The sequence below is a fragment of the Lampetra planeri genome, chromosome 13, assembly GCF_965212315.1.
Source record: "Lampetra planeri chromosome 13, kcLamPlan1.2.h2, whole genome shotgun sequence".
In the NCBI taxonomy this organism is placed as follows: Eukaryota; Metazoa; Chordata; class Hyperoartia; order Petromyzontiformes; family Petromyzontidae; genus Lampetra; species Lampetra planeri.
This window is the reverse complement of record NC_136119.1, coordinates 3,361,901-3,373,901: the sequence shown is the minus strand read 5'-3', so window position 1 is coordinate 3,373,901 and position 12,001 is coordinate 3,361,901. Positions and strand designations below refer to the sequence as shown.

Sequence of the window (12,001 nt, the reverse complement as noted above, 5' to 3'; positions counted from 1 at the left end):
ATTACAAATTCATGTCATTCCGTTATTAACCGTGCACTTAAGGGTCACACAACTGCACAAGCGTTCGTGAAACTTCGCATTATAATGCGTAAACCATATTAGTACCAGTGTTATTAGTACCAGTGTAGTGGCGTATTTTCAACACATCTGCACTGCACCCTTCTGTTCATCTCGTCAGTTATCCGATGTATCTTCATACTCGCCCACATATTATCCTCATCCACCCTCCTGCCCACTGTTTGGGTCCCCTAACTCCTTCGAGTGTCTCGAAATTATTTTGCATTTAGATGCTTTTATAATTGATTCTGTAAATGTACTGCGTGCGACGTGGCTATGTAAGTATTTCGGTAGGAGCAGCTGTTGGATTACAAAAATAAACCTCTTGGGTTCTTGAGTGGCTAAAATGGAATGTACAGTATGTGCAATTGATGTCCTTTAACCACGCGAGCACCGGCCTTTGGACTGGGACTGAATGTGATTACATTTAAATAATGTTTTAGTTTAAATGTACGCTGTGGTTCACTCTTGCCAATACAATTTAATGTTAAATTTCGATTTAAAGCTTTCGTGACTGCAGGGATTCATCTTCTTGGTTCTTTCGGTAAAGTCACGTAGAAGGGAAGTAATAAAATAATAAAAATAAAACATAATACAAATAAAACATAATAAATAATATTTTATTATGTTTTATTTTTATTATTTTATTACTTCCCTTCTACATGACTTTACCGAAAGAACCAAGAAGACAATTTAATGTTGATATTCAATTTGTAACGAAGAGGCCACTTGAGACAGTGACATGGCTCAGCAGTAGTCTGTTGTCCACTTGTTGCAGAGGTTCCCAGTTTGGATCTGGCAGCCCGCCCTGGTGATTAGTGCTGGAATATTAATCATAAAATACACAGAATCCGCTTCACAGTTGCTTTATTTGTCAGAATTTTACCAATGCGTTGGCACATATAAATACTATATCTGTAAACGTGACAATCTTGTTGAGTGGTGGAAGGTTAATGGCAAGAATTGTGGCATAAAAATGCGATGTGGCCTAACCCAAACACAAATGTGGATCACTGCATTAGCTATGGAAACCTACGTTTTGAGTAGGCAAATGTGTGCTGAAATCATGGTCCAAATTTGTAAAGTTACATTATTCAACTCTTTAAAACGTAGTACCTTCATGATAGCCTTCTGTTATAAAACTGGCGCAGACACCAAATTTACGATATTATCCTTATGGATTATATAGCAATTTCCCCGTATACATTGAAGGAAAGCAACAGGAATCGAACTCGATAACTCGATGTTTGCTTATTATTTCGTTAAGTAAACTGGTTCAGTGGCAAAGCCAATGCCACGTAGCTTATGGAAGCGTATGAAAGCAATGTATCATAGCGTATTAAAGTTACGTAGTATCTTATACACCGAACTAATATCTGAGTGTGCTCTTCTAATGTCACTGCTGTATTTTACGTATTGAAGAGATTTCACAAATCTGGAACAAGCAGCATTGAATACAAGATCTTTTTTAAAATCAGCGTGGGACAATAAAATTCCCTTGTACTGAAACCTGTGTCAGAGTTTCTTTATACATTGTTGGTAACGTGTTGTTTTCTGTTTTCTCTACAGGCCAACTTGGGAGACTATCTTCTGAATTATTATTGACAAATATAAGAAAGGGGAAAATGGCGTTGAGTAAAGGATTTCGAGTGCTCCAAAAGAATGAACAGAACCTCTACAGTGTGATTTTGGAAAGCCGGAACCGTGAAGAATGCCTTCTTTTTGAATCTGGAGCCATTGCGGTGCTGTGTATGTATTTGTGGTGTCATTTTAGTTTTGTTCTGCTTGTGTTACACCTATAATTGAGGGCATTTTGATTGGTCTCACTCAAGCCATGAATCAAATGTGCACGTGTATTTGTCTAACTGGTTTGCTTGTCTTTGTAGCTGCTGCTGAAAAAGAGGCGGTGAAAGGACAGTACAACCGCCTTATGGATGCATATGGATGTCTTGGCATGCTGCGCCTCAACATGGGTATTCAGTTTTTGTCGCAATGCCACAGAAAATAAACTCCTAAAATCGGAACTGTCAAGTAGATAATCTTGCACCGTTTCACCCATAAAGCCATCTGTGCATGCTGGTTATGTCACTTGAAATGAAATCACTGTAATGATTTCAGAAAAAAATGTTTAGTCTTGTCGTAGGCAAGGCAGGCATAGAACGATTTTCCCACTTTAAAGTAAATTCATTATCACAACTAGGGATGATGATTTGATTCAAATATCTTATTATATTTTACCCTCTAATTTATATTCTCATATGTACAGTTTTGTCTGCTTTAATATCCTAAATGTAATGTTGAACATGTCATTTGCTTAAGATGCAACTAATAGGTCCTCGCATGCTCAAATTGATTAATCTACAGTATCTTGAGCAGTAATCTATTTTAGGAGATTAATCGAAGAATAGTTACATATTTTAGGTGAGGCGTTATTTGTTTGCTGTTTCAGTGTTATTTCTAAGAGGTTGAGCCAGCTATAATTTATAAGAGGTTGAGCCAACTATAATTCCCTAAACACATGTAATTTTGGAATTTGAATACTAATGGTAATCTAATTACACCATTAACATTTACAGTGCCTTTTTAAATTCACTGCTGGATGGAGACCTTGGACATCTTTAGCCTTTGAATTCTCTTGAGGCTGTTGTTAAAACAAATCTCAAATTTTTCTCGTTACTGGAGATGGTAAAGGTGAGGTGATTTTGCGCTACCTGGTGCTGGTGACGGGCTGCGCATCAGTGGGCCGCATCGTTGACTCGGAGGTGATGCGTATCACGAGCGTCGAGATGGTGAGCCTGCAAGGAGACCCGTCGGACGAGGACCGTGTTGCAGACCTGCGCCGCCTGCTTTCCACTGGCACCTTCTACTTCTCCAGCAGCGGCGGCGTCGGCAACACATACGACCTGAGCGTCAGGGCTCAGTTGCAAGGCCAAGGCGACCCGGCACAACATAACCCATTCTGTTGGTGCGCCTGCTCATTAAGTTTTGTTGTATAAATGTTCAATTGTTTACTGTGGCAGGGTTTCCTCCCCCCACAGATTGTATCTTGTTTGTGCTATCGGTGTTATGTCGTGAGACAAATAATATAATTAATTTGTAACTCTTACAGAGAAGTGCATTAGCACTTGTATATAATGGTTGCAGAAGGAGATATCACAACAAAACAACTCAACGCATCAACAATACTGCCTTATAAGGATATTTATATCATCGGGAACCTTTTGTGTGATGGCCCATCTTCAGAGCACATACTGTACAATGATTATCAACACTAGAACGCAGCATTTTAATACTTGCCCGGGTAGATTTATTACATTTTAATGATTTAACTCCGAGTTGTAATTTTCCAAACTAAATTTAAAATTAAATGATATTTGTGCAGCTATTGGTTACTGGGCTGAGACCATCAACTCTACATTTGAAAATGTGCTTTAACCCTGGAATTGAACTCAGGATCTTAGTTGTTCCACCTCAGTTCGTTGACTTCAGAGCAATCTGTCCATCTCCTCTGTTATGAGTTTTATAATATAAGCATCTTGCTCAAAGGCATTGCTGCATTACTAATGTTTACATTGTCATTGAAGATGGCATTACATTATCCTCTAGTAGGTAAAATTAACCCACATGGAGAGAACCGTATAATTGAACCATATTTGAGAATTTTACACCAAGTTTAATTTAATTATTCAATGAACTGTTCATTGAATAATTGCCAGAAGTTAATTATTCAAACTGGCAGTGACTGAAAACTGGAAATGTGTCCTATGACGTCACCAGTAGGATTGCTATAGCTGCCAAAGTGTTACTGAAATAGATTAGATGGCCTATAGCCACTGTTAACATTACTTATAAACAAACCTGTGTTTCTGGTTGTTGGGTAAATATTGTGTTTCTTTTTTTGTATACTGGAGGAAGGCCCATTCAGCTAGCAAGCTGGTTTTCAAGGGTGAGCCCCAAGGGATGGGGGTATACGAATGGCACAATAGAACATTTCAACAATTTAACAAAGCATAACAGTTAATCCTCACCTAAACAATAAAAAAACATGCAAACACATTTCGAGCAGCAAAACGCCGGAGTGAAAAAGATTCACCAAGGTGCATTGTTGAAATTAAATCTTTATAAGCACCCTACACTACTTGACAATGAACATTGACTAAATTATATTACACATTTAATATTGTCTTAAATCATGCTTTACACAGGGGTGGTCTTCCCACGCTGAACACTGCAGACACAGAGGTCACTGAATGCCTCAACACAGTTTGACTGTTTTTTAGTATTCTGGACATTATCCTGTATGTCTTGCCCATGTATCATGGCCATATACTAAAGTAGCCTCGGCACGTGTCGCTGACCCGATATTCTCGGCAGGAACGCGGCGCTGCACGTGCCGTTGCGGCAGTGTGGCGTGGACTGTGGGGCATGGCTTCTACGGGTCATGTGCGGCGGCGTGGGTGTGCGCACGCTGTACGCTGCGCACCAGCAGGCCAAGGTGTGCGTGCTAGCGCGGGTGAGTTGTGCCCGCGCTGGCACACGCTTCAATGTAAGGGGTGCTGATGACTCGGGGCAGGTTGCCAACTTCTGCGAAACTGAGCAGGTGAGTTTTATGACAATTCTGACAGTTTTTATAACATGTGAACAGGGCCTCTTGTTTTGTATGTAAAAATGTCTTAAGCAATACTACAGTAAGTGAAACATGATGACTAAGGTTACGATATAATAGATAACTTACGATGAAAGTGTATATAATTTTGAGAATGTAAAAGGATGAGTTTTGTTGCAATCTTTTTCAGATAATTTTTATAGATGATGAGGTGACTTCCTTTGTCCAACTCCGTGGATCGGTGCCTCTATTTTGGGAGCAGCCAGGGCTGCAGGTAACTGATAGCTATTTATTCTATAATACATTTTTAACAAATCGTTTGCTATCCTTGACACAGTTTTTAATGCAATATGTATGCTTCATTAGGTGGGATCACATCGTGTGAAAATGTCACGGGGTTACGAAGCAAATGCCCCAGCTTTGGACAGGTTAGTTGAACCTTAGTTTTTTTTGTGTTGCAATTATCTTCAAAAATGTATCATTTTCAATGATGGCTCTTGGTTCATATGTTAGCATCCCAGGCATTGATCCATATTTGTTTTTTTACATTCGACCACTTCGTAGCCAACATTCCTATGATTAACCCTCCACCACCCACGACAAAATTGTCACGTTTATCAAGTTATTAGAAATCACAGGCATGCATTGTTGGCAGCTTTATTCATTCAGTCATTGGTCTTGGTCATGGGCAGTTAGACACCAGCTTTTTCAGCACTTTGGTCTCAAGTATTTCAACTAGCTTTCAAGTCGTACAAATACTAAACGTTTTGTAAAAACACAAAGTAGTGCATTGGTGAATATCTTTTAAACTACAAAGGTTAATGCTATCGTAAACAATACTTAAAAAATATATACTTTGAGTGCTATTGAGAGAGCTGTTTTGTATTATACCGTTATATTAACTTTATATCTACAAATAATACCGTAGCTTACCACAAATAGCACGCTGGAAGCAGGCAGAACTGAGAAACAACATACAATGGCGTAAGTATTGTCCATATTATTTATTAATCTGTTATGTTTTTGTGTGGGCATTTGCCACAGACATTTTGCAATGCTGAAGGAGCTATATGGCAAGCAGATGGTGGTTAACCTTCTAGGGAGCAAAGAGGGAGAACACATGCTAAGCAAGGCTTTTCAGGTACTCATCATAATTTCATCATAGATATACATGTATGTATGAGTGTGCGCTCTTGTTTGGTGGGGAGTAGTTGTGCAGTGGTCCGTGTGCTGTGCGATAAATTCGGCCACCTGCTTTCAAATACCTTGTCATTGCTAACATCAGTGAAAAATTGTATCTCAACCTGTCCTGTACCTGCCATGAACTAATTACAGAGCCACTGCTTTGTTTACGGTGTGCAGAGCCACATGCAGGCATCTCGCCATGCCAGCGACATCCCCATGCTCAACTTTGACTACCACCTGCTACTCAAGGGCAGCAGCCAACGGTCAGAGAGACTCCAATCTGGGTTGGGAACCAAGGTGCGTCCCTTCCTGGAACAGTGCGGCTTCTACTGCTTCCATGAAGGTGTCGTGAGCAGGTAGGATATGGGACTGTGCCCTATAAAAGTTGATGAGTTACATTTTCTTGAACCTTTTCACGTGAAAGTTACACACTTTAATTTTTGTTTTCCAGAGTCCAAAAAGGGACCGTGAGAACAAATTGCTTGGACTGTCTGGATCGGACAAACTCTGTGCAGACCCATTTTGCCGTGGATGTAAGAACTCCGTAACACCCACCTTTTGTTTAGTTGACATGTGTCTTTAATGCATTCATGAGCATTATTTAATAATTACTTCATGTCAAGTGCCATATTTGTGGGTTCTGCAGATGCTGAAGAGGCAGCTCGAGGACCTGGGCCTGGCTGAGAAGCCCCAGATGGTTGCTCGGTTTGACGAGGTCTTCCGTTCCCTCTGGTCTGCGGTCGGAGACCTAGTCAGCAAAATGTATGCTGGCACTGGTGCACTCGAGGGAAAAACCAAGGTACATGCATTGCACTACTGATTGCCAACACTTTAATATTGACGAGTTTTCAGAATCGTCTTGGTTCTTGCTTAAGGCCAGACGTTTACTCACTACAACAGTTGTGCATGTACACATTTTATTTCATCATCATTGTTTGCCATGGTCTATCCACTGCCAGATGAAGGCCTTCCCAGGTCATCGCCATTCATCAGAGACTTGCAACGCCACAATGTATCTCCTACATCCATTGCTTGCAATATTTTTTCAATAATTTTTATGTTGTGTACTCTGATCTTTCAATGTTTTCCCAATCGTTTTACAGAATTGGATGTTTTATTTACTGTGCATAAATTCGTGTTTGCATCAACTACCTCCTTGTGTGTTGTGTGCCTTCCTGCGGTGACGTGTATTGACGGTGCTGTGTTTTTTCTTTTCATGTCCCCTCTGCCGTCGTTGAACATCGAAATGGTGAGAGTCCAACATCCACTGAAGTAGTTGGATACGTATTCCCAAACTGAACTTTGTTGCCGACTCCAATGTATGCAAGGTGGGAAGCCGAAAGGCGCGTGGTAAATGCAGGCGCCGGTGCCATTCACAGGCCGCCACGGGGAATTTGGGCAGCTGAAGGACGGCGCACGTTCCGTGACGCGCACCATCCAGAATAACTTCTTCGATGGCGCCAAGCAGGAGGCCATGGACCTGCTCCTTCTGGGATGTGTGCTCAACAGTGAGGCGGCTGACAAGGCCCGCACGCTGATCACGCCCACCACTCGTGGTATGGCTCAGTGGCTGCTGTGCGATGCAGCACCTAAATGCACAATCATCAATAGACGCTTCTTCTTGCATGAGGTTGGATGCATAGCCACTATGTCCATATTAATTAGCCAGGAAATGGCTTCACTTGATGTGCGGCAAATTGCTTTAATGCCTCTTGAAATTTAAGAGTTCACAGTGGTTCTCTATGTGGTGAGTGGTTTGGACGTTGTTTCCGAAATCGCTTCTAGGGCTCTCTTTGAATTTCACTTTTGAAGCTGGTAGTTGACATATCTGCAGTGAGATGTATAGATTGGATTGAATGTGGACCATTTTTTTCAAGGTTCATCAAATCCCCGTGGATCTTCCGTAAGATCAGCAATCGGTTGCTTGTTTTGGTTATTGACGTTCGTCCAAACCTGTCGCCTTTTCTCTGAGGTGCTAAAGTCTGAATTTCCAAGGGTTCTGCCAGCACTGAAAATAATCAGAAACCCTATGTTCATCAAATCCTGCGTGTAAGATTTGATCATTTATGATTTATGCAAATTATATGAGCTTAAATATGAAAATTTTGGTGGATGTAGTTGTTAATTGGTTTTTTACCCTTTTATCTGGCAACAAAGCTGACACCTTTTTTACAAAGAGTCATGTTTGCATTGACCACAATACCTGCGGTCGGAATGCAAACAAAAAACACACAACTCTGATGATGTATGCACTGTCCTTGAAATTGATTGGTCCACACCCGAGACAGCTTAGAGCCTCGTCTCACATGGTGTTGGACCAGATGACGCCATAAGGCGCACAACTCAAAGACAATGCACCATCAGAGTATGAGAGCTCGGGGTAAGCATTTACACCATTGGAACCTCCTTTGCCAGTAGCAAAATAATCGTTCTTTTACCCTTTTATCTGGCAACAAAAAGGCGTCCGTTTTTTTGCCAGATAAAAGGGTAAAAAACCAATTATCATATTTTGCTACTGGCAAAGGAGGTTCCAATGGATGTAGGTGTGTAATTGAGACAGTAAAAATGAGTCAAATGAAGGAATACAAATGAGAAAGTAATAACGAGCCCAAACAATGTTTTTCTGAATTCAGTTGTGAATCAGAATCCTGGCAATGTATTGAATTGCATCGAGTGGGGTGAATCGTGATACAAAATAAGTCTATTTGACAAATATAGGCAGTTTATTAATTCAGTGAAAATTGTTGACTACTTAAATTACCCAATTATTAATAATGAACATGAACACGAGGTTCACAATTGACTACGCATGTCTATCCATGTCAGTTCACCTCATGTTTGTTAACCTACTGTCTCTTCTGCCTTCCATGTCCATGCAGGGGCAGAAAACTTCCTGCAAACAGGTATCATCGATGTTTATTTTCACACACTATATATGTTTTCTGTCTGGTAGTGTATCGTACTACTTTTAACTAATTGTCAACACAAAAATAACTGTTTGATTGTCGTCGTTGTGAATTTTATGGCAGCGTCTGTGCGCTTGCTGCGCTCGTTGTGCGAGCGTCACGGAGAGTACACGCACCCAAAACGGCTTCGTGTGGCTATCGCCACTTGGAACGTGAACGGGGGAAAAACCATGCGCAGCATTGCCTTCAAGCACCAGACGCTGTCAGACTGGCTGCTGGACAACCACAAGCAAGCTGCCATCTCTACGTTTCAAGGTAACTGACTCGCCTGCACGCACTCTTTTTTTTCCCCAGACCATGGGTTGCATTTTTTGGAGGGGAAATTTTTTTAATTCACATTTTCTAGAATAGGGTGCATTTCCAACAATAAACATCTTGGAACAAAAAATATACACTGTAAGTGTCGTTGGTGCCGAAGTCTAACATTTTAAACTTATAGTGTTTGTCTTATTTTTCCTTAAAATCGTAAGGGGGCTGAGGGGGAAAAGTTACGTGCGGTGTCAGAGGAGGAAGCATAGTGAAATTGTGAATGGTTGATAGTGATGCAAAGTAGCTCATGGAAACGTATGTAAAATTGCTTGTGTGCAGCAGATGACACTCCTGTAGATGTGTTTGCAATCGGGTTCCAAGAGATGGTGGAGCTGAATGCGGGAAACATCGTGAGTGCCAGGTATTGATGCACAGCTCATCCACACACATACAAGCATTGGTCATAATCCTATGCCTTCAGTCCATGAAGCGTCATTTCCATGCACTTTTTGTGACATTTTAATTCATAATAACTACCACTATCCGTGTATATGCACGGGATATATAGCCGGGGTGAACGGTGGATGGAGGGAAGGCATCACGTCAGCACGCACAAATCTGGCGCAACACTGTGGGATGTCATCACGCAGGTGTGTGCGGTGATGTCACCACTGTGCACTTCCCCGCCTGGGCGCCAGCCAGAAAACCAGTCAGCCAGCAAAACTTTTTTTTATATATATCGTATCAGAATGCAATTTGTAACGCGCACAATTTTCACGTAAATAAATGGCCGTAATTCTGAGGTGCTGAGCCAAGCTCGGTGTCGCACAAAAGCCAGGCGAAAGATGGGAGGCCTTTAAGAATCTCTTAAAGGTTGGTGTAGATTAAATGCTGCGGTGGTGCAGCGGGATGGCGTTCTAGATTGCGGGGGGGGAGGGGGTACCACAGAGAAAGAGAGGAGGTGCTCGTCGTACAGCGAGATATCTCTACCATGAGCTGTAGTGCATGGTGACAGGAGAGCGAAGAGAAATACGTTGGACAATCAAAAGTAGAGGCAACGCTGGGACAGGCCAGGCGTTCTTGTATCGCTGACCCCGAAGGCAATGGGAAGCCAGTAGAGACACACAATCTACTCAGTCTTTGAAATGAGAATATTTTGTGTTGATCTTTACTCTGGTATCTAACTGCATGTGTGCAACTTGGGTTTAGTACAAAAACAATCGGGAGTTATTTTCTCTCTTGTGATACATTTCTGAGACGTATTGCTGCAGGTTATTGCTCCTGGCCAAGAGGTGGCAGTACAGCATTAGTTATGTTGAATATGCGAGATTCATTTATAGTGTGTAACAGTTTAACACGTAGCCTTTAGCGACCAACATCATCCATAATACAGGTTTTTTGGGTTAGATCGCGTAAATATAAATGTGTCGTTAAACCCGCCACCACCCGACACACCAAATTAGTAAGGTTTGTCACTTAAACAGAACATGCCAATTCGTTACTAGTACAGCACACCGGTGTTGGAGAGCATTTGGGTTTAACGACCCATTTATATTTACGTGATCTAACCCTAAAAACCTGTATTATGGATAGTACGTAACAACTAATTTCTTCTTAATTTAATGGCACACTGTTCATCCTTACCTAAAACACGCACAGATTGGGTGTTGAATATTAGACAAGCCCTTTCAAAATGGTTAGCCTCTGCAATGCCTAGCAGACTAGTTTCCGCATTTACGTCTATTCAGATGATGTATAGGCAGTAAAATTAGATTTTGATCTATAAACAGCTGATTCCAAATAAGAAAGGGGAAGTCACTGATAGCTCCATTTCCCCATGATGCAAATCTATATTCAAATGTAACCATTATACTTGCATTTTAAACATAATTATAAGCAAACTACTCGTCTATATGTAAACTTCCTTAATTTCCCAGTTTTTTTCCATGCTACGCAGTGCTAAATGTCATCTCCGACGATGTCACTCAATCTCCCTGCCATCTCTCTGTATCATTGGCAGAAACATCAGCTCACCTTATATTTTTCCCTCATAAGGTCATGTTAATGATGAATTATTTGAGCGTTCTTTTGCGTTATCCCAATTTATGTGCCTTCTGGGAAAGTCTCAACACACATTGAGAAGTATCTGCGGAAATTAATGTAGAATGTAATTTTCTTGAACAAAACGTGTCACTTGCAGTACAGAAAATCAGAAGCGTTGGTCAGTAGAGCTGCAGAAGACAATCTCACGTGATCACAAGTACATTCTGGTGACCTCCGAGCAGCTGGTTGGGGTTTGCCTCTTCGTCTTCCTGCGCCCTCACCATGCGCCTCACGTCCGGTATGCTGCACTCTACGCAGATTACAGGCTTGTACATGCACAATCCTCCTTTTGTCAAGCCACTGCTGGATGATAACCTTCCCTCTCTCTGCAGGGTTTTGGGGTAATTTGACCATATTTCATCATGCTGGTTAATGTGGGTTGCTGAAGTTATCGAGCATAGAAGTACATTACAACATTTGATGTTGCTGAACTGCTCTCTGCCACCTATCATGTAGCTCTGCAGCTAATAATACATGGTGATTGCCCATACACACACGGTCTAGGCTCAATGCTGCTTAGCATCTGAGATCAAGCGCATTCCACATGAAAACTGCCTTTATGTATTTAACTTTTTATAACATGAAAAATATGTGTTTCTTTGACCAACTATTCAACAGTTTACAGGAATGCTTGAACTGTAGCATTTGTCTTCTTGGTTCTTTCAGTAAAGTCACGTAGAAAGTATAGTAGTAAGTTTTTACCCTTTTAAACTGGTACAAAACTGACACCTTTATTCAAGGCATCATGTTTGCAATAACCACAACACAAGTAGTCAAAAAAGCAAACAAAAAGAAGCAACTCTGATAATGATAATAATATGCACTGTCCTTGAAG

The 12,001-nt window shown here is 41.2% G+C and overlaps 1 protein-coding gene across 3 annotated transcripts in view; it reads left to right on the top strand.

The window, feature by feature from the left end:
* Window positions 1-12,001, top strand: part of SYNJ1 (synaptojanin 1) — a 33,871-nt gene that overhangs the window by 2,371 nt on the left and 19,499 nt on the right. For 2 of the 3 annotated variants that reach the window (XM_078599887.1, XM_078599888.1), the window contains exons 2-16: window positions 1,627-1,806; window positions 1,944-2,030; window positions 2,740-3,022; window positions 4,432-4,657; window positions 4,854-4,937; window positions 5,030-5,091; window positions 5,708-5,804; window positions 6,026-6,204; window positions 6,300-6,381; window positions 6,495-6,647; window positions 7,251-7,404; window positions 8,728-8,751; window positions 8,878-9,069; window positions 9,403-9,484; window positions 11,264-11,404. In XM_078599887.1, the coding sequence (XP_078456013.1) occupies window positions 1,683-1,806; window positions 1,944-2,030; window positions 2,740-3,022; window positions 4,432-4,657; window positions 4,854-4,937; window positions 5,030-5,091; window positions 5,708-5,804; window positions 6,026-6,204; window positions 6,300-6,381; window positions 6,495-6,647; window positions 7,251-7,404; window positions 8,728-8,751; window positions 8,878-9,069; window positions 9,403-9,484; window positions 11,264-11,404 (1,970 nt within the window). In that variant the 5' untranslated portion in view covers window positions 1,627-1,682. The remainder of the gene's footprint in view (window positions 1-1,626; window positions 1,807-1,943; window positions 2,031-2,739; window positions 3,023-4,431; window positions 4,658-4,853; window positions 4,938-5,029; window positions 5,092-5,707; window positions 5,805-6,025; window positions 6,205-6,299; window positions 6,382-6,494; window positions 6,648-7,250; window positions 7,405-8,727; window positions 8,752-8,877; window positions 9,070-9,402; window positions 9,485-11,263; window positions 11,405-12,001) is intronic. The other variant, XM_078599889.1, reaches the window with a different exon arrangement.